The sequence below is a fragment of the Peromyscus eremicus genome, chromosome 18 (assembly GCF_949786415.1).
Source record: "Peromyscus eremicus chromosome 18, PerEre_H2_v1, whole genome shotgun sequence".
Lineage (NCBI taxonomy): Eukaryota > Metazoa > Chordata > Mammalia > Rodentia > Cricetidae > Peromyscus > Peromyscus eremicus.
Window position 1 is genome coordinate 22,603,547 of NC_081434.1, and position 26,840 is coordinate 22,630,386.

Here is a 26,840-nt window from a genome sequence, read left to right on the forward strand (position 1 = left end):
TTTATAATTATATTTACTATGTAAACAATATGTGTCTTGAGTGAATATATTTACCCAGTAACACTGTGGTAGACCATAGAGGTGGTCTGTCATGAATGTGAGTTTTCAAAAGAAAAAAAAAATGTTCTGTAAATTATTATAATACTAAATTTATACTTATACCATATGTTTTAAAAAGTGCTTTTATATATTTTACATTATGAACCAGTAGCCTCCAAGTGAACATTAAGTACCAGAAACAGTTTTATTGCAGTGCATTATAAAATACTTATTTTCCAAAGCTTAACTGTTAACTAATGTTTTACTATTTTGTCTTGATTTTGAGTATTACCATAATTAAACTGAAGTAGTCATATTATTTCTTCTCCTAGAAGGAGTAAGTAGTTTTGCTTTGTTTTGTTTTAAACATTTCAGTGCAACCTGATTTTTTTTTTCTTTACAAGTGGAAATGGAATGTGTTGACATACACCTGGACTGATCCAGATCTGTGCATCTCTCCTTGATAAGAGAACCTTAATCATGTCCAGGTATCATTGAACAGGGACATTGAGTCCTTGTGTAACCTTAGGACCAAGTGAATCTCATTGATTCTAAATTATGGAGATCCAGCTGAGTTAGGAGTAGAGAGGAGACATAATTAATAGTGATGAAGCATGAGAGCACAGCTCCTAGGCAGAGTTTCTAGCTGTTTTTTTGTTTTGTTTTGTTTTTGTTGTACTTATTTTTTTTTTAATTTATTATGAGTGTAGGGGGGTGGCGAGAGGATGCCGTGGCTTGTGTGCGGATGTCAGAGAATGAGTTGGTGGATTCCGTTCTGATTTTCTGCCTTCACATGGGTTCTGAGGATTGTACTCCGGCTGTCAGGCTTCAGCAGCCATCATGTTTACCTGCTAAGCCATCTCACGGGCCCTCTTGTTGCTCTTAAAGCTGTCTAAAGCACAGGATATGCTGTGGTTGGTTTTTGTCTCGTATATTTGTTTGTTCAGCATAACTTAAAGGCTTGCATCTGCCTACTGTCCCATTAAAATGTCTCGTTAGACATTATCAGTGCTCTGAATGTGCATCATAGATCAGTCTGAGGGATGAAAGGTAACTTCTTTATTCTTGGTTTATGTGGCAATTTCAGTGATAGAGAAAGGGTTGGTATGCTGGAGAGTCTAATAGCTTCAGAGCCCTTCCCTGGCCTTACCAGGAACAACCCTGGCCATAGATCACAGAACTAACTGATCTCTGCCTGGTCCAGTCCTTCCCCGCCTGCTCCTGGCCTGCCTCTAGAAAGTCTGCTGCAGTCACTGTCAGTCAAACAGCCTCACGTGGGTGCTTGCCCTAAGTCCTTAATGGGTCACAAGGTTCCTCACTACCATAATCCTCACTTTGGTTGTTAGTCTATCTGGTTATTTGGTTGTGTATTTACTAGGCAGTGAAGTGTTGGAGACAATTTTGGGAGCATCTTTCACACTGACACTTACATTTCGTACCAAACAAGAATTCCCAAAGATGAATAAAAGCTAGATATTTAGTCTGATTCACTGTTTGGGGTTTTAAGAATTGAGTTCATTGCTTTCAAGTTAGAGCTGCTTCATCTAAACCATCAACCTTCCTAATGCTGTGACCCTTTCATACAGTTCCTTGTGTTGTGGGGACCCCCAGCCATAAAATTATTTCATTTCTGCTTCATAACTATAATTTTGCTACTGTTATGAATCATAATTTAAATATCTGATATGTGACCCCAAGGATATCAGGACCCACAGGTTGAGAACCACCAATCTAAAAAGATCTGAAGGTTGAATAACAGTGTGCTTGCTGAGCCTGTTTGAAAATCTAACATAGCTGTATAAAAACAAATTTTTCTTGTGTTCTGTTCTTCATGATATTTAATGTGTGGTATTAATAGGACTATTTTCTTAGTAAAAGTAATAGCAGTAAATTAGCCCCATCATTGTAGCAATTTTAATTGCTATCTTATCAATATAGCCCTGACGGTACATCTTGTCTTATGTAAAATGTGCTTTAGTAAATGAACATAGTTGATTGCAGTTAGCTTTTTAGCTGGAAATTCAAAAGATGTTGAGATGTATTGTCTTCCAATTTTTGTATGTATATAGCAGATGGCTCATCTACTGAGATGAGATTAACATGATTTTAATTGGTATATCCAGGGGTTTTGTTGTATTGTTGTTTTGAAATAGGGTCTCACTGTATAGTCCTGCCTGGGGTGAAACTCACTGGCTGACCTCAAACACAGAAATCTGCCTGCCTCTGTCTCCCAAGTGCTGGGTTTAAAGGCACATACTTCCACACTCCCAGCTGGTATATCCGCTTTTAATTTCTCCTCTTTTTTTTCTTTTGTGTCTGATTTGGTTTTGTTGTTCTGTTCTGTTACCATTTGTGTGGGTCACCTGAGCTCTAAGAGAAAAGGTTGAGAAGGCTCAGGATGACCCGTGACTGTTAAACAGACATTTGACTCCTGAAGAGGCACATCTTTGGAGCAAAGCCTTATCTTCAGTATTTAACACACACCATGACATGTGATACATAGCAAGCATTCAGTGTAGGACCATGCTTACTGCCATTATGAAGATGGATTGATTAATCCTCCGAAACTGTAAGCAAACTCCCAAGTCAATGCTTTTGTTTCTAAGAGTTGCTTTGGTCATGGTGTCTTCTTCACAGCAATAGAACAGTGACTAAGACAAACCAACACGGGAAATAAAACAATAAATTTCAAACAACTGACTCAATATGAAACTAAAGATATTTGATAAGAGAGATCCTGAGGAGAAATAACCATGTTGACCAAACTTACCTCATACTTGACATTAAATCACTGGTTCTGATTCTTTTCTGCTCATAAATTAGTTTCTCTTTTCACCATTCTTTGAGAAGGAAGAGAAGGGTCCAGATAGTCTGGTAACTCCAAAGCTTTTATTCCTCTCCCAAGCTGTGGTTTTTAACCAGCAAAGCATGCGATGTAAAACATTTGTGAATGTAAATTATGTTTTTTCTTTAATAAGAATGGTAACAAAGATCACCTAAACAAATATATTTTAGAGTCATGATACATGTAATCCCTGATAGAGCATACATATATATGAATCCAGGGCTCTACTCATGCTGATTTTATGTGTGTGTGTGTGTGTGTGTGTGTGTGTGTGTGTGTGTAGCCACCACCACCACACACAAAAGAAATATTACTACCTACTTTGTTTTAAAATAATAGAAATGTAAAAGGAATGATTCAATTTCACAAAAGGAATTTTTTTTTTTGGTTAACATTTGTTTTTTATTCAATCCTTAATCGAATAGGTTGACATCATGTAGGTTGACATTTTTATTCTACTGTGCATTCTCAAATTTGTAAAATGCTGATGACAATTCACCAGATTGATTTTATAATATATCAATGAGTTGTGGCTAGTTGTGTGTTGGTAAATGGTTGCCCTTACTAAAAGCTATTTTATATTATATATATATATTTTTTTTTTCCCTGATTTTTCTGTGGTATAAATCTACCTGAATTGGTCTATTTTAGGCTACCAGCTTGATGTCTCTAATGTTGACTTGAGATACACAAAGTTAGCAATCTCTGCAGCCATGAAGAACCAGCTCTTCACAATATAGTTGTGCCCAGTGTTGTGCAAAGCATTGTTATGTGCATGATGTTTGTGTAAGTCACTGCTTTCTTGTTGAAGCAACTAAGTCACCTCATCTGTGCTGAGCATTCCAACTTCTGATGTCTATGACTGCAGTTTCCCTTCTGAACCTTAGATTTTTCCAAATTGTAACTTCTATGGTGAAGAAAAAGTATTTTAATTAGCTGATCTAACCAGCTGGCTCTGGCCCATCAGCTAGTTCCCAAATAAGCACACAGAGACTTAATATGAATATGAATACTCAGCTGATAGCCTAGGCTTGTTTTTTAGCTAGCTCTTTCTAATAACTTAATTTAACCCATTTCTATTAATCTGTGTGCTACCTGAGGCTCGTACGTACATCCCATCTTGCTCACTCTGCATCTCATGGCAAACTGAGCGCTCTCCCATAACCATCTCTGCTAGGTATGAGGTGTATCCACATAAAGTTAGCTAAATAAACTTACAACATGTTAGGATTTGTTGTAGGTAAGAAAAGACAGTGGTAACATAGTGCCAGGTGCTCTAGTATCTCAGTGGAACTGGTGTGTAAGGGTATTAAACACACTTACACCCCAACTTCATTCTTCCTTTTTTCTCCTATTGCTGTGATAAATACCTGCCTGGTAAAGACATTTTAAGGGAGAAAGGGCTTATTTGGCTTATGGTTGTGGAGGAATACAGTCCATCGTACAGCAGTCAGGGGAGGCTTGGCAGCAGGAGCAGGAAGCTGACTGGCTGGTCACACTGCATTCACACTTGGGACACTTGGGAAATAGGGAGTGAACAGCAAGTGAGGCCAGGCTTGAAAGCCTCAAGTTCCACCCAAGTGGCCCACTTCCTCTCTCAAGGCCCTACTTCCAAAGGTTTCATGGTGTTCTGAAACAATGCTACGAGCTTGGGGACAAGTGTTCAAACACGTGAGCCTGCATGGACCATTACCCATTCCAACCCTCTGCACAGTGTGGTATTGGAGCTAGGTAACGATTTGTGTTAGAAGCATCGAGGTGGCAGAAACACTGGTCAGCAGAGAGAGGGTGACTTCCTGTTCTACTGTGTTGTGCCCTTGAATAAATTAGTTCGCCTTTGTACTCTCCTGTAAATTAGTGAAAGACGAGGAAATTAACTTGGATGATCTCTTGTGGCGGAAATGATATTGGTATTTGATTTGAATACAGCTTTCCAAAGCAGCTTTGTTATTTAAACTTAACTTAGCTTATTTTTATCTACCATTTTGATTTAGTTTTGTCTCAATTTTCATAATTATATTGGCTTTACATAACCAGATATTCTGATTTCATACTGTAATTCTTCATTGGCTGATTCCGTGACATTTAAAAATACCAGTGGTAGAGTGCCCATACGTTTTCAGTTTCTCAAAGTCTTTATGTCTGATTTCTAAAAGTCAGTCCAGCCATAGTTCACAGCAAATGCATACTTAAGCTTTCATTCCCTTAATCAGCAGTATTAAGTTTAATAGTTGACCAATTCAAAACTGTCAGGACCTGTCTTAGGTTGGAAAAATTATCAGGGCTGATCATTCTTGGTATTGTTCTTTGAAAGCTGAAGTGGGTAGATAAATTATATTGCCAACTTGAGGGCCACTTACCTAGATCGCTTTTCTTACATAGCACATTCTTTTCTTTTCAAAGCTGGACCTATGTCACAGAAAACCTTCCGGAAGTTTGCATGGGGTGAGTGCAGATATTTGTAGATTTGACATTCTCTCTGCTGCTCCTTCACACTGACAGCTGTACCTGATCTCAGTCAGCTGTGTGTTTTCTAGAACGTTGGCACTGGTTTATTTTCTGCCCTGGGGCATCTTTTAGCTGTCTGGCACTTTTTAAAAATGGATCTTTAATAGTGTCCTTCCTTCTTCAGTCTGTACCTCATTATTTTCTCTAATTACTAGAAAGTGTTTTTGAAGCTTATGTAGCTTGGGTTTATTGAGCACAAAAAAATCCATCTTATGTTTGTTCATGGGACATAAGAGAAGCCAAGAATATTAACGAGTAAATCTAAAACAAAAATTAATATATCAATTCAGAATTAGTAAAGAAAGGCCTGGGAGATAGATGGTTTAGTTGGTAAAGTGCTTGTCTCACAAGCATAAGGACATGAGTTTGATCCCAGTGTGCACATGCCTTGGGTGGTGGTAGGCACCTGTAATCTAACGTGGGAGGCAAAGGCACCAGGATTCCTCTGGCTCACTGGCCAGCTCCTAGCCTGGTCAGTGAGCCCTAGGTCTCCGGGAGGGATCCTGTCTCAAAAAGAATGCAAAGTAACAGCCTCCTGAGGAACACCGAACTTGATCTCTGACCTCCAAATGTGTATGCCTGGACATACATATGCACCTATACACACACAGGCACCCACAGCACACAGAAGTAGTAGTAAAGAGAAATGATTTCAGCTATGAACATAAACAAATATTAAAGTTAATAGAGTTGGCTAATAGCCCTTAACAAAAATGAGTTTACAGTAAATTGCATTTATGTGCAGATCTGGTTACCTTAGAGAAAATGTTCTTGAAATGTATTTGCTAAAAATACCTTTCATTTGCCCCCCACCCCTACCCTGATGTAATCATACATTAGTTGTCTAAATTTCCTCCTTTTTTTTTTTGTCTAAAACAACAGAAATTAAGAATATAGCCTGATCTTTAACATTAGTATAAAGGTTATTTGAAAGTTCTACTTATATATTAATATAGTTTGTTTGTTGTTTGTTTTTTTAATCAAAACCAGATTCTTGTAGCAGAGAGAACCCCAGTCATACACAGTGATCTACCCCATTGGGGAGCTGTTGTTACAGGGTATACTAGAATAACACTGTTTCCCCTTAGTACCTGAGCCTTGCCAATTTGTATGAATGAAAATATGAAGTGGTAGTGTCTGGACTGGAATCCATCACAGACACTTTTAATCTGGACAGAACTCTAAGTGTACATACTTTCTCATTGGTTCCTCCTCACACAGGGAGGGAAGTTTGATCCACTCATTCTACCTGTTTAAATTTCAGTTCCTCACCAAAGCTCCATCATAGACATCCAGAAATATGCACATCATATAGCACAACCAAGACAATTTCTAGAGAGAGAAGTCAGAAACAATAAGATATTCTTTTTCTGTTATCCTGATGGTAAAGTGACCACTTGGCCATTGAAGTTATCTCCTTTAAAAGATTCTTCGAAGCAAAAGCATATTTTTGGAATCTGTGTCTTAGGGAATCAAAGTCAGGAAGGACCAGAGATGCTTAATTCACACTTACGGAATGAACCCATAACATTGAGTATGTGACCATTGTGCTTAAGTTCCTTGTCTAGTAAGCCCTTTCCAACTTCAATCATTGTTAGCATTTGCGTTGAAGTGACTTTTTAAGATACCACATTTTTATTCTCGTTTTCACAAGATAGTAGTTTTTTTAAAAGTTACTTTTTAATTATGTATTTTTTCATCTTACTGTAAGGTTATAAAAAGTTTATTATTACATTTTATTATATTCTTTATTATGCTATAGCGTATAGGTATGATTCATCCTGTGGTTTAATTATGACTTTCCTTTTAGTTTTAACACATTTGAGAAAGCAGTAACTTATTATTTTAGAAATCTCACCAGGCTCATATTAAATTTATTTTTAGGTAATGTTCTCAGTGTCATTTGACACAGACTTATTTATAAGCTGAAATGATTTAATGCAGGTGGAAAAATTAAAGAACCTTAAAAATTATTGTGGTGATATTGTGTCCCCCAATATATTGTGCACCCCATTAAACTTATCTGGGGGTCAGCTAACAGAACAGCCACTATATTAAACATAGGTTTAGGCAGTGGTAGCACACACCTTTAATCCTAGCATTCCAGAGGCAGAGATCCATCTGGATCTCTGTGAGTTCAAATCCACACTGGAAACAGCCAGGCATGGTGACACACACCTTTAATCCCAGGAAGTGATGGCAGGAAGCAGAAAGGTATATAAGGCATGAGGATCAGGAACTAGAGCCTTTTTAAGCTTTTAGCTTTTAGCAGCAGTACAGCTGAGATCCATTTGGATGAGGACTCAGAGGCTTCCAGTTTGAGGAAACAAGATCAGCTGAGGAATTGGCAAGGTGAGGTTGGCTGTGGTGTATTCTGTTTCTCTGATCTTTCAGCGTTCACCCTAATACCTGGCTCTGTGTTCGTTTTTATTAATAAGACCATTTAAGATTCGTGTTACAAATTATCATATACTTGTAGGATTCTGACGTTAATTTAAAAACTAAAAATCCCAAGGGAGATTTATAAATGTGTAGTTCAGAGATGCCATGTTTATTTGTGAATGTGTTAGTTCATATGCAATTCATGATCAAATACATTGTTTACATGTATAAAATTTATAAACAGTAAATAAATGTATTTTTTAATTAAAATAAAATTCAAGAAAACAAAATTATTTAAATTAAAAATGAATAAATAGACAAACCTCAAAACTCTGAGTAGGAGAGTTTTAGAGTATGGTTATGACATTGCTAACAATAGTGACTTGATGGTATCATGAGTATATGTACCAATAACCACATGTCAGGTTGTATATGTTAAAATATATACAAGTTTTATATGTCATTCATACCTCAATAAAAATATTATCAAGAAAAAATATTGGAAAAATATGTATCAGATATACATAATTCAGTGAAATGAAAAAATATTTACTAGTTCAGGTTCTGGGATGTAGAGAGCACTCAATAAATTTCTTTGATTATATTTGTTTTGCATATATGTTTGTATATGCATAAATATATAAAAATAGAACTTGTTGAATCCATTTTTGTTGTTTGTGTGTATATGGTTACAGAAAAGAATAAGGTCACATAAACTATTTAGGTATTGTACATTTAGTAATATGCCCCAAAGTTACGTTCATTCAAAATCTTAGCATGTGAACCTGTCAGAAATTGGGTCTTTGTTTAATGAGTGCCCCAGATCCAGTGACTGGTGTCCTTCAGGCGATATCAACAACACAATGGAAAAATGCATAGGAGGAAGTCTGTCATACAAGCCAAAGCCAGAATGTTGTGATATCAACAACACAATGGAAAAATGCATAGGAGGAAGTCTGTCATACAAGCCAAAGCCAGAATGTTGTAGACACAAACTAAGGCATGACAAAGGTTTCCAGCAGTCAATAGAAACTTGACAGGACAATGTTTTACACTATGTGGCTTGGGAGAACTTATTGACACCTAGCAGACTGATGTATAGATAAGAAGACCTTAGGAAAGATCCTAAACAGATCGGGGGTTTCTTACCCACTTCATACAAAGTACTTATAGAATAAGTTTGGACTATTTGCCTGACATTGTGCTCATGAAGGTACATGTGCAAATAAGCTACTCAGCTACCCAACAAATGGTTTACTGCCTATTACACACCACGTAATACTTCACATTTGTGTAAAAACTATAAGCATTTGAGTTCATAAGTCTTTGTTCACATAAAATATCCAACAGGTGTAGAAAGTATTAAGACTGAGCTGTGGGAACATGTAGCATGAGATAGGCAACAATTAGCCAGCAAGGTGATATGAAGAGAATTAAACCCACAAATGAGAGACAGTGGTATCGTAGAAGCCAGACAAGACTGCTTTAAGGAAAGATTATTAAGACCTCCTAAAATTTCATAGTGAGAAATCAATCATTGAATTTAGGACACATCCACAATATGATTTCCTATTAGCTAATTAATTTGCAAAGACCCACTGTTGGGCCTGGGGAAATGTATGGTGATTAAGAGCACTTGCTTCTCTTATAGAGAAACCAAGTTGGGTTCCCATTACCATCTCAGGCCACTTTCAGTAACCTGTAATATCAGCTCTAGGGCCTCTAGCTCCTCTTCTGGCATCCTTCGGCACCTGCAAATATCTGTATGCATTCGGAATACAGATAGGCGCACGTGTGCGCACACGCGCACGCACACAGACACACACACACACACACACACACACACACACACACATAAATAAAAATTCAAATAATTCTTGGGAAAGAAAGACTCAGTTTCCATTGAATTTATCTCATATATTCCAGTGTTGAAGAAAACAAAATGTGTTGAAGTGGCCTAGCTAGGTGTGTGTTTCCCTGAGATAATATTACCCCTAAGATAAAGGATAAATAAGACTAAAAGAAAGTAAACAGTGGTATTAGTCATGTGTCATGTGTCAAGTCAAGAGCTAATGAAGATGACTAAATAAAAATCTATGTATTTGAAATTTGGAGAGTAAAGAAATAATAGGAAATGATTCTAAACTTCCAGCTTGTTTAATTAAGTGGGCAGGGATACTGTTAACACAGGGAAAAAGAACTAGTAGAATCCCTGAAGACATCCCTAAATGACAAAAGCCTCCAAATAATAGTAGTGAGAACTGATAGTGTGAAAGAGACGGAAGGGCTTTGTCTGCTGGGAATTATTATTTAAAGATAACCTGGAGGTGACAAGGACAACAGGAGTCACCGACAAGGATGACAGATGTCCAACTTGACCAGAGTAGAATGGGATACAAGAATATAGTTAACAGGAACAGGAACTCTGGCTGTCATTCAAGATCTGAGAGGCCTCGTTCTTCACACATTCTGAGTGAATCAGATAAATGACCTCGAAAGATAATACCTAACTTTTACATGGAAGACCTTGACTGAGATTTTCAATTATTTCCATGTACTGTGTTCAAAGAGCTGAGCTGTGGGCACACTAGGATCTCACCTACAAAGGAAACCGAGGCAGCTTCAGACAACTTCCCAATGATGCCCTGTCTATTAGTAGGTTCGGGTTCGTAGAGAGCCAGTCAGCGGTGACAGTCCTGTAAGTTGCCTTAGGAACTTAAAGTTTGTATTGTAGGTGCTTTAGGTAGGGATTCAGGGAAGCAGGCCATGCATTAAGACTGTACTTCCCTCCTTCACACTTTGTGTTTGTGTGTGGGTGTGTGTGTGTGAGGTCGCGTGCGTGCGTGCTGTTTAATTTTAATTGTTCACACATTCATATGAGAAGGATGTTTCAACTTAGAATTAGAAGGATGTTTCACTTACCTATATCAGATTGGCCTGTAGGCATGTCTTAAAGGAAGGGATTGGCTTGGTTATTAATATACCCAGCCCATTGTGCCATTGTGAGTAGTACCCTTGCCTGCCTTGTGGTCCTGGACTATGTAAGAGTAGAGAGTAGAAGAGAGTAGAGGGGTAGTTGAGTACTGAGCTCACAGGCATCATGGGTATATTCTTTCTTCTCTCGTCTGTGGATGTGATGTGACTATCTGCTTGAGTTGCTGCATTGACCTCTGTCAGTGATGGACTGTAACATGGAAGTGTAAGCTAGAGAAACCATCTCTTTCCCTAAGTTCCTTTTTTAAAATTTTTTAATTGATTTTACATACCAATCACAGATCTCCCTCTCATCCCTCCTCCCGCTCCCTCCCCCACTTTCTCCCTCATCCCTCACCCCCTCCTCCAACAGGGTAAGTTTAAATTCCCTTTGATCATGGTGTTTTATCACAGCAACAGAAATAAATGTAGTCCACGTGGTATAAGATGAGACTGTCTTGCAAGTAGATTGAGTTACCTCTGATTGTGATAGTACTAACTTTATAAGAAAGAATCCACCCTTCTTCCCCCTCATTGCCAGCATGAGTACAAGTTAGGGAACATGTGAGAAGTATGCCCATTCTTTCCCAGCCTCTGTTTTTCCAGTGATAGGTTGGTATGCTGGATGTATGACTGCTCTGTTACTGCTTCTCATGCTGAATCATCTACAAACTAGGGGGATTTTGGGTGTGCCTCCCAAGCATACCTCCCTTTATTACCAGAACTTACTTGGGAATCCCAGAATTCTTATTTCCTCAAGAAAAGTCCCTTTGATGTACCACAAGACTCTCTGCTTTACTACTGTCTGTTTTAGGCATAATCCCATCACACCTTTTAACCCATCCCAGACCTTAATAACTCATCTTTAGTGGCTCGCACCTTTAATCCCAGCATTTAGGAGGCTGAAGCAGGTGAAACTCTCTGAGTTCAATGGCAGTCTGGACTATATAGTGAATTCCAGAACAGCCAGAGCCACACAGTGAAACCCTGTCTCAAACACTCCCCGCCCCTCGCCACACACACACACACACACACACACACACACACACACACACACCAAACAAAAAACCCAAGACCACCAATTCACTGTTTGTTTTCAGGTCTCTACTGAGTAAATATATGCACTTTATTTTAATCATATATTCTCCTTCTCCCCAATTGCAAAGTCCTATACTACAGTCTTACACTGTCTCAAATTTAGACAGTAGCAGAACTGTTAATATATGTAACATCTGCTCTAATGGCTTTTATTTCTTATAGAATGACAATTTCTTATAGAATGTCCTTTCCCCTAAGGAAACACACTTCCTCCAGCAGTGGGTTTCTCTGTTTCCGATCTCTGGTGTGGGATAATTACGTCCTTACAATTCATTGCTAATTCCAAGATTGTATCTGTGCCCTAAAGCTGTGAAGGAAACCAATCCTGAGACTTCATATTTTCAGCTGCAATAATTTGTTACTTCTCAGAGTTCCTGTAGTTCCGAGATTCCGAAATAAGTTGGCCATAAGTTTTTTACTATTAATTTTTTTTCCTGGTAATGATAGACCCTGCCAATATAAAAATGTATTTTTCCAGAAATTCTGTATTTCTTTCAATCTAGTATTAAGTAATATTTTTCAGTCTAAATTTTCTTTCTCACCATAAGAGGGTCTATTTACCTATTTGCAGGCAGTTAAACATACTTTTTTTTTCTTCTTGCAGAGTGAGATGCATTGCAGTGCAGTTATGCTTTTCATTATAAGTCCATTGTTTGGGGGTTGGAGTACGTTTTTTCAGTCTTCATGTATTTTTTCCATTTTATTGAAAATACCTTTGCATATAATATATCCTGATTACAGTGTCCCTCCCTCTACTCCTCCCAGTTCCTCCTCCCTCCCCTTCCATCCAGGTCCACCCCCTTTCTATCTCTCATTAGAAAACAAACCGGCTCCTAAGGGAAAATAATATAATAAGATAAAACACAAACTAACACACTGGAATAGGGGGAAAAAAAACAGAAGGAAAAAAGCCTAACAAAAGGCATGAGAAACAGATATAGAAGCAGAGAACCACTCCTTAACACCCTTAGAAATCCCATAAAAAATAAAACACAGTAAATTATAAGCCATACTCTACACATAAAGGATGTATACACACACACACACACACACACACACACACACACACACACACACATATAATTTTAAAAAGGAAAAGCCCTTACATACCATTATGAGACAAGGAACTTCCCAACTATGCCTTTTGAGTTTTTCTGTTGTTTTCTGTTGACCACCTACTGATAAACATGCAGCCTACCCTTAAGAGTTGTTTCCCCAGTGAGACTCCCTTGGAGAAAACTCAGTTTTCATTTGCAAGTGCTTATCAATTGGAGATTGGGGTGGACGCATGTGTCCGCTTCTCTTTTCAGCTCTAGATCCCCATCTGGTGCAGACCCGTATAAGTCCTGTGCATGTTGCCTCAGTCTGAGTTCTTCTGTACATCTGTCTTGTTGATTTAGAAGGCCTTGTTTTCTTGGTGTCCTCCAGCCCCTTTAGCTCTTACATACTTTCTGCTTCCACTTCCTTGGGGTTCCCTGACCCCTGAGGGGAGGGATTTGATGGGGCTGAGTGTTCCAAGGTCTCTAATCTGTCACTCAGCAGAATGTCTGTCTGTGGGTCTTCACATTTGTTCCCATCTGATGCAGGAGGAAGCTTCTCTGGTGATGTCTGAGCAAGGAACTGATCTTTGAGTATAGCAAGTCATTATGAGTCATTTTATTGCTTCTTTTTATTTTATCTATTTTTATTTTTATTATTTCAGAACAGTAGTGTTTGGTCTTACCCTAAGTCCCTGAGCTGTCTCAGTCTTCTGTTCTTGGTCACCCAAGCAGTGTCACGTATGGGTTCGATCTCATGGAGTGGGCCTTAAGTCAAATCAGATGTTGGTTGTGACTCCCACAGGCTTTGTGCCACCATTGCCCTAGCATATCTTGTAGGCAGGCAGGACATCACTGTAGATCAGAGGGATTGTGACTAGGTTGGTGTTTGTATTTCTCCTTCGGTAACATGCAGAGTAGCTTCCCCTGGGCATGGGGGCAGAGAGTGAGGACCCAATAGGTAGTCTGCCAGGGATGAGACTGGGGGATTGGCTATGGAGGAGAGGAGAAGGAGGGAAAATCTGAAGCCCCCTGCCTGCTTTGATGGTCTGTTTATTTCCTGGCAGGCCTGGCTGCCAGGTTACCAGGGAATGCCTGCTGAAGGTAGAGGCTGGAGTAAAGTGATGAGTGAAGGGAAGGAAGTTTAGAGAGGAAGGAAGTGGAGGTGTGATCCACTAGAGAGGGGGGTGGGAGCTGCTACAGAACTGGGGGTAAGACCGGGAGGAAAAAAGAGAGGGGTGGAGGGCTGCAGTTAGCCTACCTGCTTCCTATGGGGATTTTAGGGTTGTTTATTTTTGTTTTGAGGGTGTCTTCTGTTATTTCATGTAAGTGGAATTTGTGTTGTGTTGTGTTCTTGAGTAAATAAATTGACTTTCATACTGTTTTTCAGTGGGACAAGCTTGTTTGCCTACAGGTATTTGGTTGGCATATTAAAGAGGTTGGGAAATTGCTGTTCAGTTACAATTTTTGAGTTGTTAAGAAGATATTCAGCTGTTTGGGACCCATATCTCTTTGGAAGCATGGGGGGGTTTATTTGTGGTTTTTCATTGAATCATCCTTGATACTGTTGTTTCTCACGTTGTGCAGGATATTGGAAACAGGCTTCCCCAGAGCTACCCAAAGCTGCGGAAGTCCTAGTTCCTCATGCAAAGTAGTATAACATCTTCATGCAACCTTCATGGAAGATTGAATGGATACCTCCTAAATGTAGATGTTATAGAAGGAGTTGTTGTGCCTTTTTCTTTAGGGAATAATGACATGAAAAAGTGTACAGTGTACACCACTGTAGATCAGAGGGATTCATCTGCCCATGTTCATTCAGTACAGACTGAGTTTTAAAACTATGCTGCTCTTCAGTTGACATGGAATGTAGGAAACAGGCCTGACCATATTCTCATGGCTTACTTTCTCATTTGATTTAATTCTCTATTCAAATGTAACATCCTTAGAAAGATTTCTCTAATGATTAGGGGAGAACTATTTAATTACTGTCCTTTTGGTGCTTTGTGGGTGCTCTTAAGGTATTGCTTCCTTTATCCCATGGGGTTTGCTTCTTAATAAGGTCAGGTTGATTAAATACAGATTTAACTTGTTCTAAGAGGCTGAGAAGAAGTGGAGGAAAAATAATAGATTCAGCATCAGAGTGACAGTGGCTTAAACAAGATCTAGGGCCATTTCTGTTTCAGTCCACGGGTTACAAATGGAGTTGGTATGGAGTTAACCACTCCAAACAGCTTCAGAGACTCTTAAGTCTTCCATTCTATTTTCTGTGCTCTGCCCCTCGTTTTTTCCATTGCTGTAGTTGGTCTACCACAGTTATCCCATTCGGCTAGAGAAAGACTGGAGGGGCGGGGGGGGGGGGGGCGATGATACATCCACCACAGTAGCCTAAGAATTCGCATCTGTTGCTTCTGCATTTAGCCAACTGTATGTAGAATAGCTGGTCTGTAGCTAGCTATTCTAGTGACTCCGTGGGAGACTGGCAATTTCAGTTCAGTCTCAACACTTAAACCCTCTGAGTACAAAGAACAAGGAGAGGGTGGAATTAGCTTTTATTGGTGACTGCTTGGTTGTAACCACGTTAAATAAAATAGCATACCTGCTCTTCAGTACTTCACTCTTGGCGGTAATATCTGGCTGTCTAGGGGAATTCTTCCGTTAAGCAAGAATGATGTCTGAGTTAAGTCATAAAACCTTCAGTGAGACGCAAACCACTCTTTTAGGTAATCTTGAAAATAGAAGTGGCCCAGGGACCCTGCAGTCTGCGTAGGCTTCAATGCTACATGAATCCTGTGTAATTGCAAGTGAGATAGATTGTGAATGAGGATTGGATGTCAGCTTGATTGATAACTGAAAGCATGGACTCTGGAGTCAGACTGCCCATGTGAGATTGTGTAAATCAGTATGTTTCTTAACCTGGTTATGCCCAGTTTCCCTATCTGAAACCTAGGAATAATAGTATACTTAGTTCATAGAACTGCTACAAAGACTAAACCCAATCAGTACAGGTAAAGCACTTAGTGTATTATTCCACAGTATTGAATACCATATAATACTAGAATTATGAGTACTCAATTCTGAAGGTAGGGAACGAGTTGGACTTTGGGTCTGGCTTTTGGTGGGGTATATTATAAATTTTAATATAATACTTCAGTGATCTATGCTCTGCGTAAAATTTAAACTATCTCTTTTAATCAAAAGTTACTCAATCCTTCATAGTACAGACATTTCTTAGTAGAATATGCCTCAGTTGCATTTTTCTTTTAAGGATTTTTTTCAAGTTTGTATGTTTTTCTTAATCCAACAACAATGTGTGTTTATCTTAATTTTCAATTATTTGTCACAATTTTAATAACGTTGATATCTGTTTCTGAGACCACAATTTAAAATATAAGTGGTTTCTTTGCCTTCCCAAGAGCATACTGGATTTAGTATTTCCATGTAAGGTGTTTGAGACCTAGCAAGTTGTGTAAGTCTGAATTAGTTGACAGTAGAAATGTTGATTTTTGTTGTCGTTATTTGAATCATAAATGCAGTTGAGCCAAATGGGTTTGTAGCAGAAAAACATCACAGCTTCTGAAAACAATGGAAAAAAAAAAGAGTCTATACAGCTGTTGCATTCCATAAAAGTGACCACAGCGGCAAGAAAGATGATGCCTCACTATTGCTGGGAATGAATTTGTTCTTTCTTTAATAAGTGGCCAGCTGTTGTATTTTTATTTCATTTTAGAAAGTTAGGTCAGCAATAAATGTCCAGTATGTTATTAGTTGTCTCCTATGGTTACACTAAACAGGAAGACTGTTGAATTTTAAGTTGCTTTTGCTAAATCTTATATAAATAGTTTTTGGCAAATTGGCTAATATCAGGTCTGGAGCTTCAACACAAGATAGCTGTTTCTGCACAAATACAGCTGATAACATTAACAAGCTGTCAGTTAGCAAACTGGAACGCACTATTCAGCATCTTGTCACCACCTCATTTTCCCGACTGTTTGACTTCCTCAATGACCTATCTGCTCTCTCAATAGATTATTTATTGTAACTGGAAGAGGAAGAATTTTATTTAACTAATCCTTATTTTTCCCATCTGCAGAATATGCTCAAGAAATCTGGGGCTTTCCAATGTGCCGCTATCTGAAAGAGGAGAGATGGTGTTGCGGCCGTAATGCAAGAATGTCAGCGTGCTTGGTACGGCTGTGTTTTCTAGAAAACATGAGAACTTTATCCAGATGTTATGCAACTCATTGTTTTTTAGCCAGGTTGTGTTAAATGCCAAATTTTAACAAAGCACAACCATTAATGTTTTTGAACAATGTGATTTCTGAAAAAAAAGATAAAGATATTCAGCCACCCATTTTATATGCAGCATCACAGAAAAGTTTGCATGTAGTTGTTTTATTTATAATATGAAATGTTTCAACTACCAGGTCTTAAACACAGACTCAGTTCAGTACTTTATGCATAGTTTGGTAGTATCTTTGTATATTTGCAAAAGTCATTTCACCTTCTAACTTTCTTATAAAATAGGAAACTATTAAACTATGCGTAATATGAAGTAGCTCATCAAAAACTATTTTGTTTGATTTTACTGGTGTTCCCAAATGTAGACTACTTTAGCCCTTGGCATTCTTTGTTCATGATACTGTGTTAGCTTACAAAAGAACAAGCTAAATATTACAGGTGAGTAATTATCATCAGAAAGCTTAACTGTTGTAGTTAGTCTGGAAGAATGAATCTAGAAAACTAAATTATAGAACCAAGACCATAATTAATATTGTATGATGTACTTAAATATTCTGAGCACTGTGCTCTTACCACGTACACTTAAAAAGAAAACGATAATGGAGATGTGAAATTGCTTACCTGTATGAATCATTTCACTATATATATGCAGTCATCACAACATGTTGGTTTACTTAAACAGTAACTTTTTAAAAATAAAATATAGTGCATTGGACAATTTGTTTAATAGTCCAGTCATTAGATAAATGGATTAATTCAAAGCCCATTGTTTCTAAGTTACCAGTCTACTATTATATGTTTGTAAGTAACTTCAGAGGTTTTGTATCCTAGGAATAGCTTAGAAATCTATTCTCAAATAATCATTTTCTTATGTAGCACACTTAATGTGCTTCTGGAAATTTCCCCTCATCCTTCATTTTATGTGTAAATGGAACATGCTCAGAATATTGTTAGGGTCAGAATCATTCCTTAGAATGTCATGATCGTGGAATCATACAAGCCAGGCTTATACCCTAAAGGCAAGAAATTGAAACAGACTTTTTTAGGGAAGTTAACTTGATGTACATTTGTTCTGTAATACTCACTGAAGCACATTTTCATACAATGAGCACCCTCAAACCTCACCCCATCTGTGGGGCATTAGGAAAAAAGATATTAATAAAAGGTCAAAGAACATGTCATGATCAGTTGCTAACTAGCTGCTCAATTTCAGGTAAGCTACTGATCAGGCCAATGATACATATGTAAAAACTGCATTGAAACAAGATAGTCTGTACATTACATTTTAGTTCAAAAAGTATTTATTTCAACTATAGCTAAAAAAAACTATTTATGGAAACCTAGAAACCTGAAGCAAAACACAGAGATTTAAAATTTGAATAGCAAGCTTATGAAGATCAATTATACTTTTTCTACCTTATGTTTGGAATGTTTTCTAATAAAAATTTAATAACAGAAATTTAGTTAAATACTTAATATCCAATAAATGTGGAAATGTATGTCTAAGAAATGAAGAGTTTTGTAAAGGCCTATTCCATACATAAATTATATAGTAAATATCATATGTTCAATATGATTATTAGAAATGTTAGGAAATACTATATAAAATGTCTGCGTTCTTAAGTGTAAGTGTAAAATCAATACCATAAATTGTAAAAGTGTGTCAGAGTGTTCTATTAGTTATATCTGTGTCGCTGTGACTATAGTACCTAACAGTGTAACACTGTAGGAAAGCTTTATGCTGGCTCACAGTCTTGAGGATCTAAATTCATTGTGGCAGGGAGGCAGGGTGAGGCAGCCCCACTCATGGCAGTGAGGGCATAGTGTTCACACCACTGCACGTCAGGAAGCAAGAGCGATCATGACACCACTAGTAACCAGTTCCCACCAGCTAGACTGTCTCTTAAATGTTCTACGGCCTCCCAAAATAGTGCCAGTACCAAACAAGCATTCAGAACACATGGGGACACTGTACGCTTTAACAAGTTCCATTTCTTCTGATGCTGGATCCGATGAGAATGTGCTTTGAATTCATGTAACATAAAGATTATATTTTCTCCCTAAAATTCTCTTCCACCTACAGCCTGTTCATGTTTGCTTGCTGAAAGATAAAATGAAGAGATCAGGAGGTAGCTTACTGATAGATCACCTGCATAATTAAGTACAAGAACCTGGGTTTAATTCCCAACAGTGAAGTAAAACTAAAAAGATGAAATTACATGTCCCATAAATCATTAAATGTTTATAAGTTTACAAACACATCTATGTCTGTATCATACATAAGAGCAGTTTTGGATTTGATTGTCTGGCCACACTGAACATGAGTCAGACTCTGCCATTTTTAATTCTGTGGCTTTCTAATTCCTCCTACAATTCAGAGTGTATAATCAGACTATGATTGTGTTTGTGTGTATGACACTTTTCCATTATAAATTACTCCTAATTTATATAAGCATATTAGCTCACATGCTTTAATAATATTGATACTTTTAACTATGTAAGCTTACATGTTATCACTTAATTAATCTTTTTGATTGTCACTATTGCAAATTCTTCTAGAGTAGATTTATAAATCTCCTAAGATTAAATATGTCAGCAATTTTTGTCTTGTTTCTTTCTCCTTTAAGGCATTGGAACGGGTTGCAGTTGGCCAAGGGGTAAGTGAGAGTTTAATGTAGCTAAGATAGTTTTTCTCTCAAGCCCTCCTCAGACTTGACCTGCTGTTGAACTTGAAACCTGATGGATTTTAATAAATATCACCTCTGCTTGTCACCGCTGCACATTCAAGTGTATACATGCTCTGTGTGTTTAAAGTAAAGTCAACTTATGGAACGATATATTGAGCTTTGAGAAACTTTCCACATTATGCTCTTATACTAACCTCTCATTTCTTCATATTGTATTAACAATCTGTAAATATTTCTACCAAACACTGTGGCTGACCATCAGGCTTTTATGGGGTTAGCTCAAACAAAAAAAAATGATGTAACGTGCAATGTATTATTGAAGTGTAATCTAAAACATGTTTCATTTGGTTATTTGATAACTTTTTCAATTTAATAAGTTGAAATAGCTAAACAGGCTTACAAGTATAAATAGAAGTTTGATATGTCCTAAATATCCATTAACTGTATTATCGTCTGTGTATTCATGAAACTTATGAATTTTAAAAAAACATTTTTGAACATTATCATAAAATTATTCTGTTGAACCTAAATTTTGAAAAATCTATTGTTTCTTTTTGAAGGAACATTAGTGTTAATTGTATTTTAGAAATAATAGTTGCAATAACAAGTATGACTTGCTCTAGACCGGTAACTTTGATGGGTCCTTTGGTGGTGGTGGTAGTTGCTTTTTCTCCTGTCTGTTAATTTTGCTTGCCTAAGATGTGTCATGGTGAATAAAGTGAGGGACACAGGTAAAACGTTTCAAATGAATACTAAGTGCTCAGTCAATGTCAGCTGTCATCACCAGTAATAATGGTTATCTTGAAAATAATAGTTCAGTCTAATGTAGAGCTTTCCAAACTTCCTGTCAATTGTGGTAATAAATACCCAGGACTGTGAGTTATGGGTCATGATTGTGCAGGAGGCAACTGGAAGATAACAAACTCTGGGACTGCAATCTCTCCTCCCACCAGACATCCTTGACTTCTACAGTACACGCTACCTTAGTGTTTCCCTGGGGCCCTGGGAAAGCGAGGAACCTCTATCACGTTGGTGTCGACTCGTGTGATTGTTTTTTGTTTTCCAAGATTTTGCTCATGCGTCCATTCAGTCTGAGGAGTTGGATATTATTTTAACCTTACATAAGAACATGATATGCAGCAGAAGTTTAATGATACAGTCTGGCTCCCTAAATTAGTTACAGAATCATGACTTGTAGCTTGTGCCCTCTGCCGTAGTCCTGTGCATCGAATGAGTAATGCATGCATCAGGGTATACACTCTGTTTTTTCCTGGTTTGAAAATGCACTAAAAGTTAGGTGGCTTTATCACTTGTGAAGGAAGGAAAGTCAATTCTGAGCCATACCCAGTGTACTCCCATAATAGTCAGGCACAGGCTGCTTGGGAAAGGATGGGTGTCTTCTCCTTCCCTCTCTCCCTCCCCTCTGCATTCACCAGGATGGATCAGCTTAGTCATTCCAAGAATGAACATTTCTCTTTCTCTTAGGAAGCAATTGTAAAGCTTTTATTTGCTCACGGTAACTTGGGAATGATAATTGATTTTGTCCCATGTTTTGTAGGTGGCAGGTTTTCTGCCTTAAAACAAAGACAAGGTTTTATTTAGTGTTTGACTATTGCTGAATTCAAATATACTTACTCTGGTTAAAAATAGACAAAAAATAAAGTTGGGAAGATAACTCAATTTATAAAGTGCTTGCCTTGCATGCCAGATAACCTGAATTCAGACCCCATGTTAAAAAGCAGGTATGGCAGCCTGCATTTGTAATCCCAGCCCTGGCAAGGCAGAAACAGCCCTTGGCACTTGCCAACTAGCCCATCCTGTCTACTTGGTGAAGTCTAAACCAGCAAGGGACCCTGTTGCGACAAGAAAGGTAGACATGGGCCATTTCTGTGGAAAAACACCCGAGCTTGTCCTCTGCACATGTGCACACACATCCACACAAGAACAAACACGCATCCAAAGAAAATGAATGAAAATTACAATTTGTCACTTCAAAGAAGAACAGAATTTGAAAAGACTAAGTCAGTAAAATACTCACCCCACTGAAACCTATCCTTAGAACTTGACCAGGCATTGGGCAGTTAATTTCATCTTCTTTGACTTCTCCAAAGCATCCATTATCGTTGGCCTTCCTTAATCTTGGCTCATATTTTTCTCTTTTGAAAATAGTAATTTTGCCGGGCGGTGGTGGCGCACGCCTTTAATCCCAGCACTCAGGAGGCAGAGCCAGGCGGATCTCTGTGAGTTCAAGGCCAGCCTGGACTACCAAGTGAGTTCCAGGAAAGGCGCAAAGCTACACAGAGAAACCTTGTCTTGAAAAACCAAAAAAAAAAAAAGAAAAGAAAATAGTAATTTTGCATGAATGCTGGCTTGTTGCTAGCATTATTTTTTCTTTACTCCTGTACTGTCAGTATCAAGAACTCTCTTGAGGTAAATTTTGGTGGCTTTTATAGTTTTTTATGCTCAGTTCCCAGTACCCATATTAGACAGCTCACAACCTCCTGTAAATCTTAGCTCCAGGGTTTTCAACACCTCTGGGCCTCTGTGGGCACCTGTACACATGCCTGAATGCAGACACACACATACGCATATAATTTAAAAAATAAAATAAAACTTGAAAAAAAAAAAGTTAGAACATTCATGAGGCACCTCTCTGTTTTTCTCCTACAAGCAGTGTTTCCTGTTTCCTTTGTCCTTTTTCTCTCTACTCTTCAACGCTGTGGCGCTGTGATCTTTCATGCCTTGGACATGGTTTTTAAAACATTTCACACAGGCACTGTCCGTCACAGTGTGAATCCTAGGTTTTACACATCACTTAGGAAATGGCCTCATCATGTTCTTTTCACACATGTCCTTCCTGACTCTGCTGGACTTCAGAGATCATGTGGGTGGACTTGAAAGTTTATTTCTACCCTTTTAGCTGATGAGTAATCCATTTGGGGCAATAGCTTAATTTTTATTGATTATGACCTTTCCCCATTTCCTGCAAATCCTTTTATGGTTTCTTGTTTTGTTTCAGAATTACTTTCTCAGTGAGTTAGTCTCAGGGTAATCCTTTAATTTACAGTAGAAAAACTATAAAAATCCTACTATTTGTTTAACAGCAAAGTCAGATTTGTAACATTTACAAGTTCCCAAGTCTAGTGTTAATTTTGTTCCTGGGTTTTATTTATTTATTATTCTTATACATATATCTGCATTTTTTTCAGCTGCCTACTGAATCACTCTTCTATCGTGCGGTTCTGCAGAATATTATTAAAGATTATTACGGCATCACCAAATGGTATGAGAATTTTACTTTGTAATTATGCTGGGGCCCAGAGATAGATAGTTTTCCTAGGACATGAAATATTTTCAGTTCAATACCAAGTAACCAAACAATAAGTAAACAAATAACTATGTTATAGTGTTAGATAACTGAATTTTTACTATTTGGGTAAATTTATGAAGGCTAAATTATAATAAGTTTTTGTTCATGTAATTCTTGAAAATAACTTTTCTTTTGAGAGAGAGAATGTGGAGTTTATTAATAATTACTCAAGGATAATTAGTGTGGCCCAGAATTGGCCCAAGCAAAGAGGAACAGGGACGTCCCTAACTTCTGCACATTTTATCATCTGTGCCAGTGGAATAAGAGTGCAGATAATGTGACCGTGAATGTAAAGCACGTGGTACATTGTCTGGCAGTCAGTTGGAAGTGAGTAAATGGTGGTCCCTCCATTAGTAAGATCACCTTCCTGATACGTCACTTGTTCTATTAGTATTAAAGGGATTGGCTAATCCTTCCAGTGAGGCTTTGTAACTAAAGCAGAGATTCCCATCTCCCTTGATTCTGACACACACTGATACTCAGATATTGCAGGAGGGTCCATCAGAAGCCCTAGAAATCTGTGCTTCTACTGAGCTCAAACTGGGTCTCCAAATAAGACTTTTGAATCTAAGTACTCAGGTTTACAAGCCTCTACTGTGTAGATTTTCAATTGGACAAGACATCTTGTGACATGTTTTTGAACTTAGGGAATAGCAGAGCAGAAATATCCAATGAGGAAAACTGGGGGCTGAAGGTTAGAGGGCATATTTTCTCAGTGTTAGGAAGAGTATGCAATAAATTGTGAACGTATGCAACCCTCCTTCCCCCAACTCTTCCCAGATCTATCTTCCTTCCCTCCACAGCCAATATTTTGCCTTTTTATTCCCCCCAATAAGGTTTTAATTTGTGCTGCCCACATAGTCTTGGAGGTTTGCCCTTCCAGTGGAGTGTATTTGACTTCTCAGACAGGGACTACACCAACTAACCCTTCCTTTCCCAGCCCTTCACCAGTGCTGAGAGCTCCTCGGTTAGTGGAACTTCGTGCTCATCACCCCTTTGCATACTAGAACTTGGTCTGGTTTGGGCATGCGTGGTCTTGTGCATGCTGTCACAACTGCCCTGAGTTCATATGTGCCACTGCCCCGCTATGTCCAGAAGACACTGTTGTCTTGGCATCATCTGCCTCCTCTGGCTCTTACACTCTTTCTACCCCTGATCAGCATGGTACGGTCCTGTCAGGTAAGGCTGGATAGAAAACTGACACTTAATGTGGGGATTTAACAAGGCAACTCCACGTAGTTTATCTAGTAGTTAAAAGGAGGTTTATTTTGGGGTAACTTACAGCCAGTAGAGGGGTTGGTTACAGGATCTGGAAGAGGTGAGGTGCAGTCCAGCGTGGTTCTCTGGAGAACTCTGACTTGGTCTGCAATCTAGCATCCAGGATCTGAGGAGCCCTGAGAGGGCCAGCATGTACAGATCTGGGGTCTTAAGGGCTCCTGTCTCAGCCACGCCCTAGGGGCAGGTCCTAGGTAGGCGTGGCAGTTACCGGCTGCCTCAGTGGGGTGCTGTTTCAAGGTCAAAGCTGGAACAGCTACCCACTACAGGCATTCTAATGTTTCATGTTAAGAAGTACCCTATCACTAACAGAACCCACATGGGAAGCTTGCCTTCCTCTCTACCAAGCTACCCAGCACTGATCAGTTGCACCCCTGTTCTCCCACCAAAGGCAGTATAATAACCAGAATTTACACTATTTCTCAACAGTTATTAGATACTCCAACATCAGTGCAGATCACTTGGGATTGTGGCAGTAGCAAGGACGAACTCCAGCAGGCATCTAAAGTATCCAGAGAGAGTGACTCTACGGATGTTTACAGCACTTTATTCCTAGATACAAACTGAAGAAAACAGACAGATGTCCATCAGTAGATACGTAATTAAAGCAATCTGTGAGCGTTCCTATCAGAGACTACTACTTGGCAATAAGACAGAATGGAATATTGTTATATACAACAACCTGGCTGAGTCTCCGGAGACTTAGATTGGTGAATGTAATTATAAATTATAAAAGGATTCTTTTCTTACATGTCCTTGGGGATGGAAGTATGGCTCAGTGGAAGAGCATTTTTCTAGGATACACAAGGCCCTGGGTTCATTCTCAGCACCACAACAGGACAGAATGCGGTGAACAACAGGGTGGAGACACGCCAGTATGTTCTTGTGATGACAGCGTTATAGACGCTTCAAGATTTTACTGGTTTCTGGAGAAAGAGGGAAAGTGGGATGAGAAGGGTTGGGTGTGGTTGTAAGACCGAAAAACAAGTGATCCTTAAGGGAAGTACTGTCTTCCTGTTAGAATCAGTTTCCACTCTACCGTCTGGAGAGTTGGTGGGAAGCTACATGAAGGGTATACTAACCCCTGTTCTTTCTTAGACTTTGTGTGATCTTACACCTTACTGTAAAACATTTAATAAAAGCCATGGAGCCGGGCGGTGGTGGCGCACGCCTTTAATCCCAGCACTCGGGAGGCAGAGCCAGGCGGATCTCTGTGAGTTCGAGGCCAGCCTGAGCTACCAAGTGAGTTCCAGGAAAAGGCACAAAGCTACACAGAGAAACCCTGTCTCGAAAAACCAAAAAAAAAAAAAAAAAAAAAAAAAAAAAAAGCCATGGAAAACAGAACATACATGGCACACATAAAAATTTTAGAATTAAGTTATAAAGTAACAGTAAGTGACCAAAATTAAGAAAAAAATGGATAGTTTTAAGATTCTTAGAATTAAAGAAGCTAGAAGTATAGGTCAGCAGTGCAGCCCTTGCCTAGCATAACTTGGTACATGGTTTTGCTCTCCAGGACAAAAAGAGAAAGAAAGAAAGAGAGAGAGAGAGAGAGAGAGAGAGAGAGAGAGAGAGAGAGAGAGAGAGAGAGAGAGAGAGAGAGAGAGAGAGAGAGAAAGAAAGAAAGAAAGAAAGAAAGAAAGAAAGAAAGAAAGGAGAGAGGGAGGGAAGAAGGAAAGAAGGAAAGAGAAAAGAAGGACAAGAAAGACAGACAGGGGTAGGAGGCGAGGAGGGAGAAGAAGGCGCAGCACCCCAGGCAGCAGCAGTCTGCTGGGTAAGAAGATGGTGTCTGGAAAGAAACACCAGTAAACAAAAAGATGAAGAGCGCCAGGGAAAGACTAGAGGTGTGTAGAAAGTAGTGAAGAGGTTTTGTTGCTATTGATAAGAAAAGACAGAGAACAAGGTGATAGAAATATTGAACGGGATTGTTCGGTCTTGAATAAAAAAGATAGGAGTTACTAGATTCAGAAAGTGTACAAATCTCAAGACACATTTTAAAAAACAACTTATAGACACATAATGAGAAGAACTGTGGGAATAAACACGGGACTAAGAGAAGGAACGAAGAGGTCTTCAAAGGGACTATGGTCGGGCTAGACTGCTGAGGGCGGACGGGAAGGTGTGGCTGCTGAAGCCTGAGGACCTGGGCTCCATCCCATGGACCACAGGGTCACTCAAGCCATACACACATACATATGTGTATAAATAAATGTAATGGGAATTTAAAGAACTGCTATTAAGTAGGAAAAAAATCAGAAGTCAAATCATGTTCAAAGTGCTGGAAGAAATATTGGCTACAGCATAAGATATTTAAAAGCTTGGATGAAATAAAGATATTTTCATATAAAAATAGCAAATATGCATCCTGCTTAAAAGAAGTGCTA

General features: G+C 38.6%; 1 protein-coding gene across 2 annotated transcripts in view; it reads left to right on the plus strand.

The window, feature by feature from the left end:
• The window catches only part of Mettl25 (methyltransferase like 25), an 82,552-nt gene that overhangs the window by 29,409 nt on the left and 26,303 nt on the right, over nucleotides 1-26,840 (plus strand). For both annotated transcript variants that reach the window (XM_059245352.1, XM_059245351.1), the window contains 3 exons: nucleotides 16,976-17,070; nucleotides 19,752-19,781; nucleotides 23,021-23,094. In XM_059245352.1, coding sequence (XP_059101335.1) covers nucleotides 16,976-17,070; nucleotides 19,752-19,781; nucleotides 23,021-23,094 — 199 coding nt within the window. The remainder of the gene's footprint in view (nucleotides 1-16,975; nucleotides 17,071-19,751; nucleotides 19,782-23,020; nucleotides 23,095-26,840) is intronic.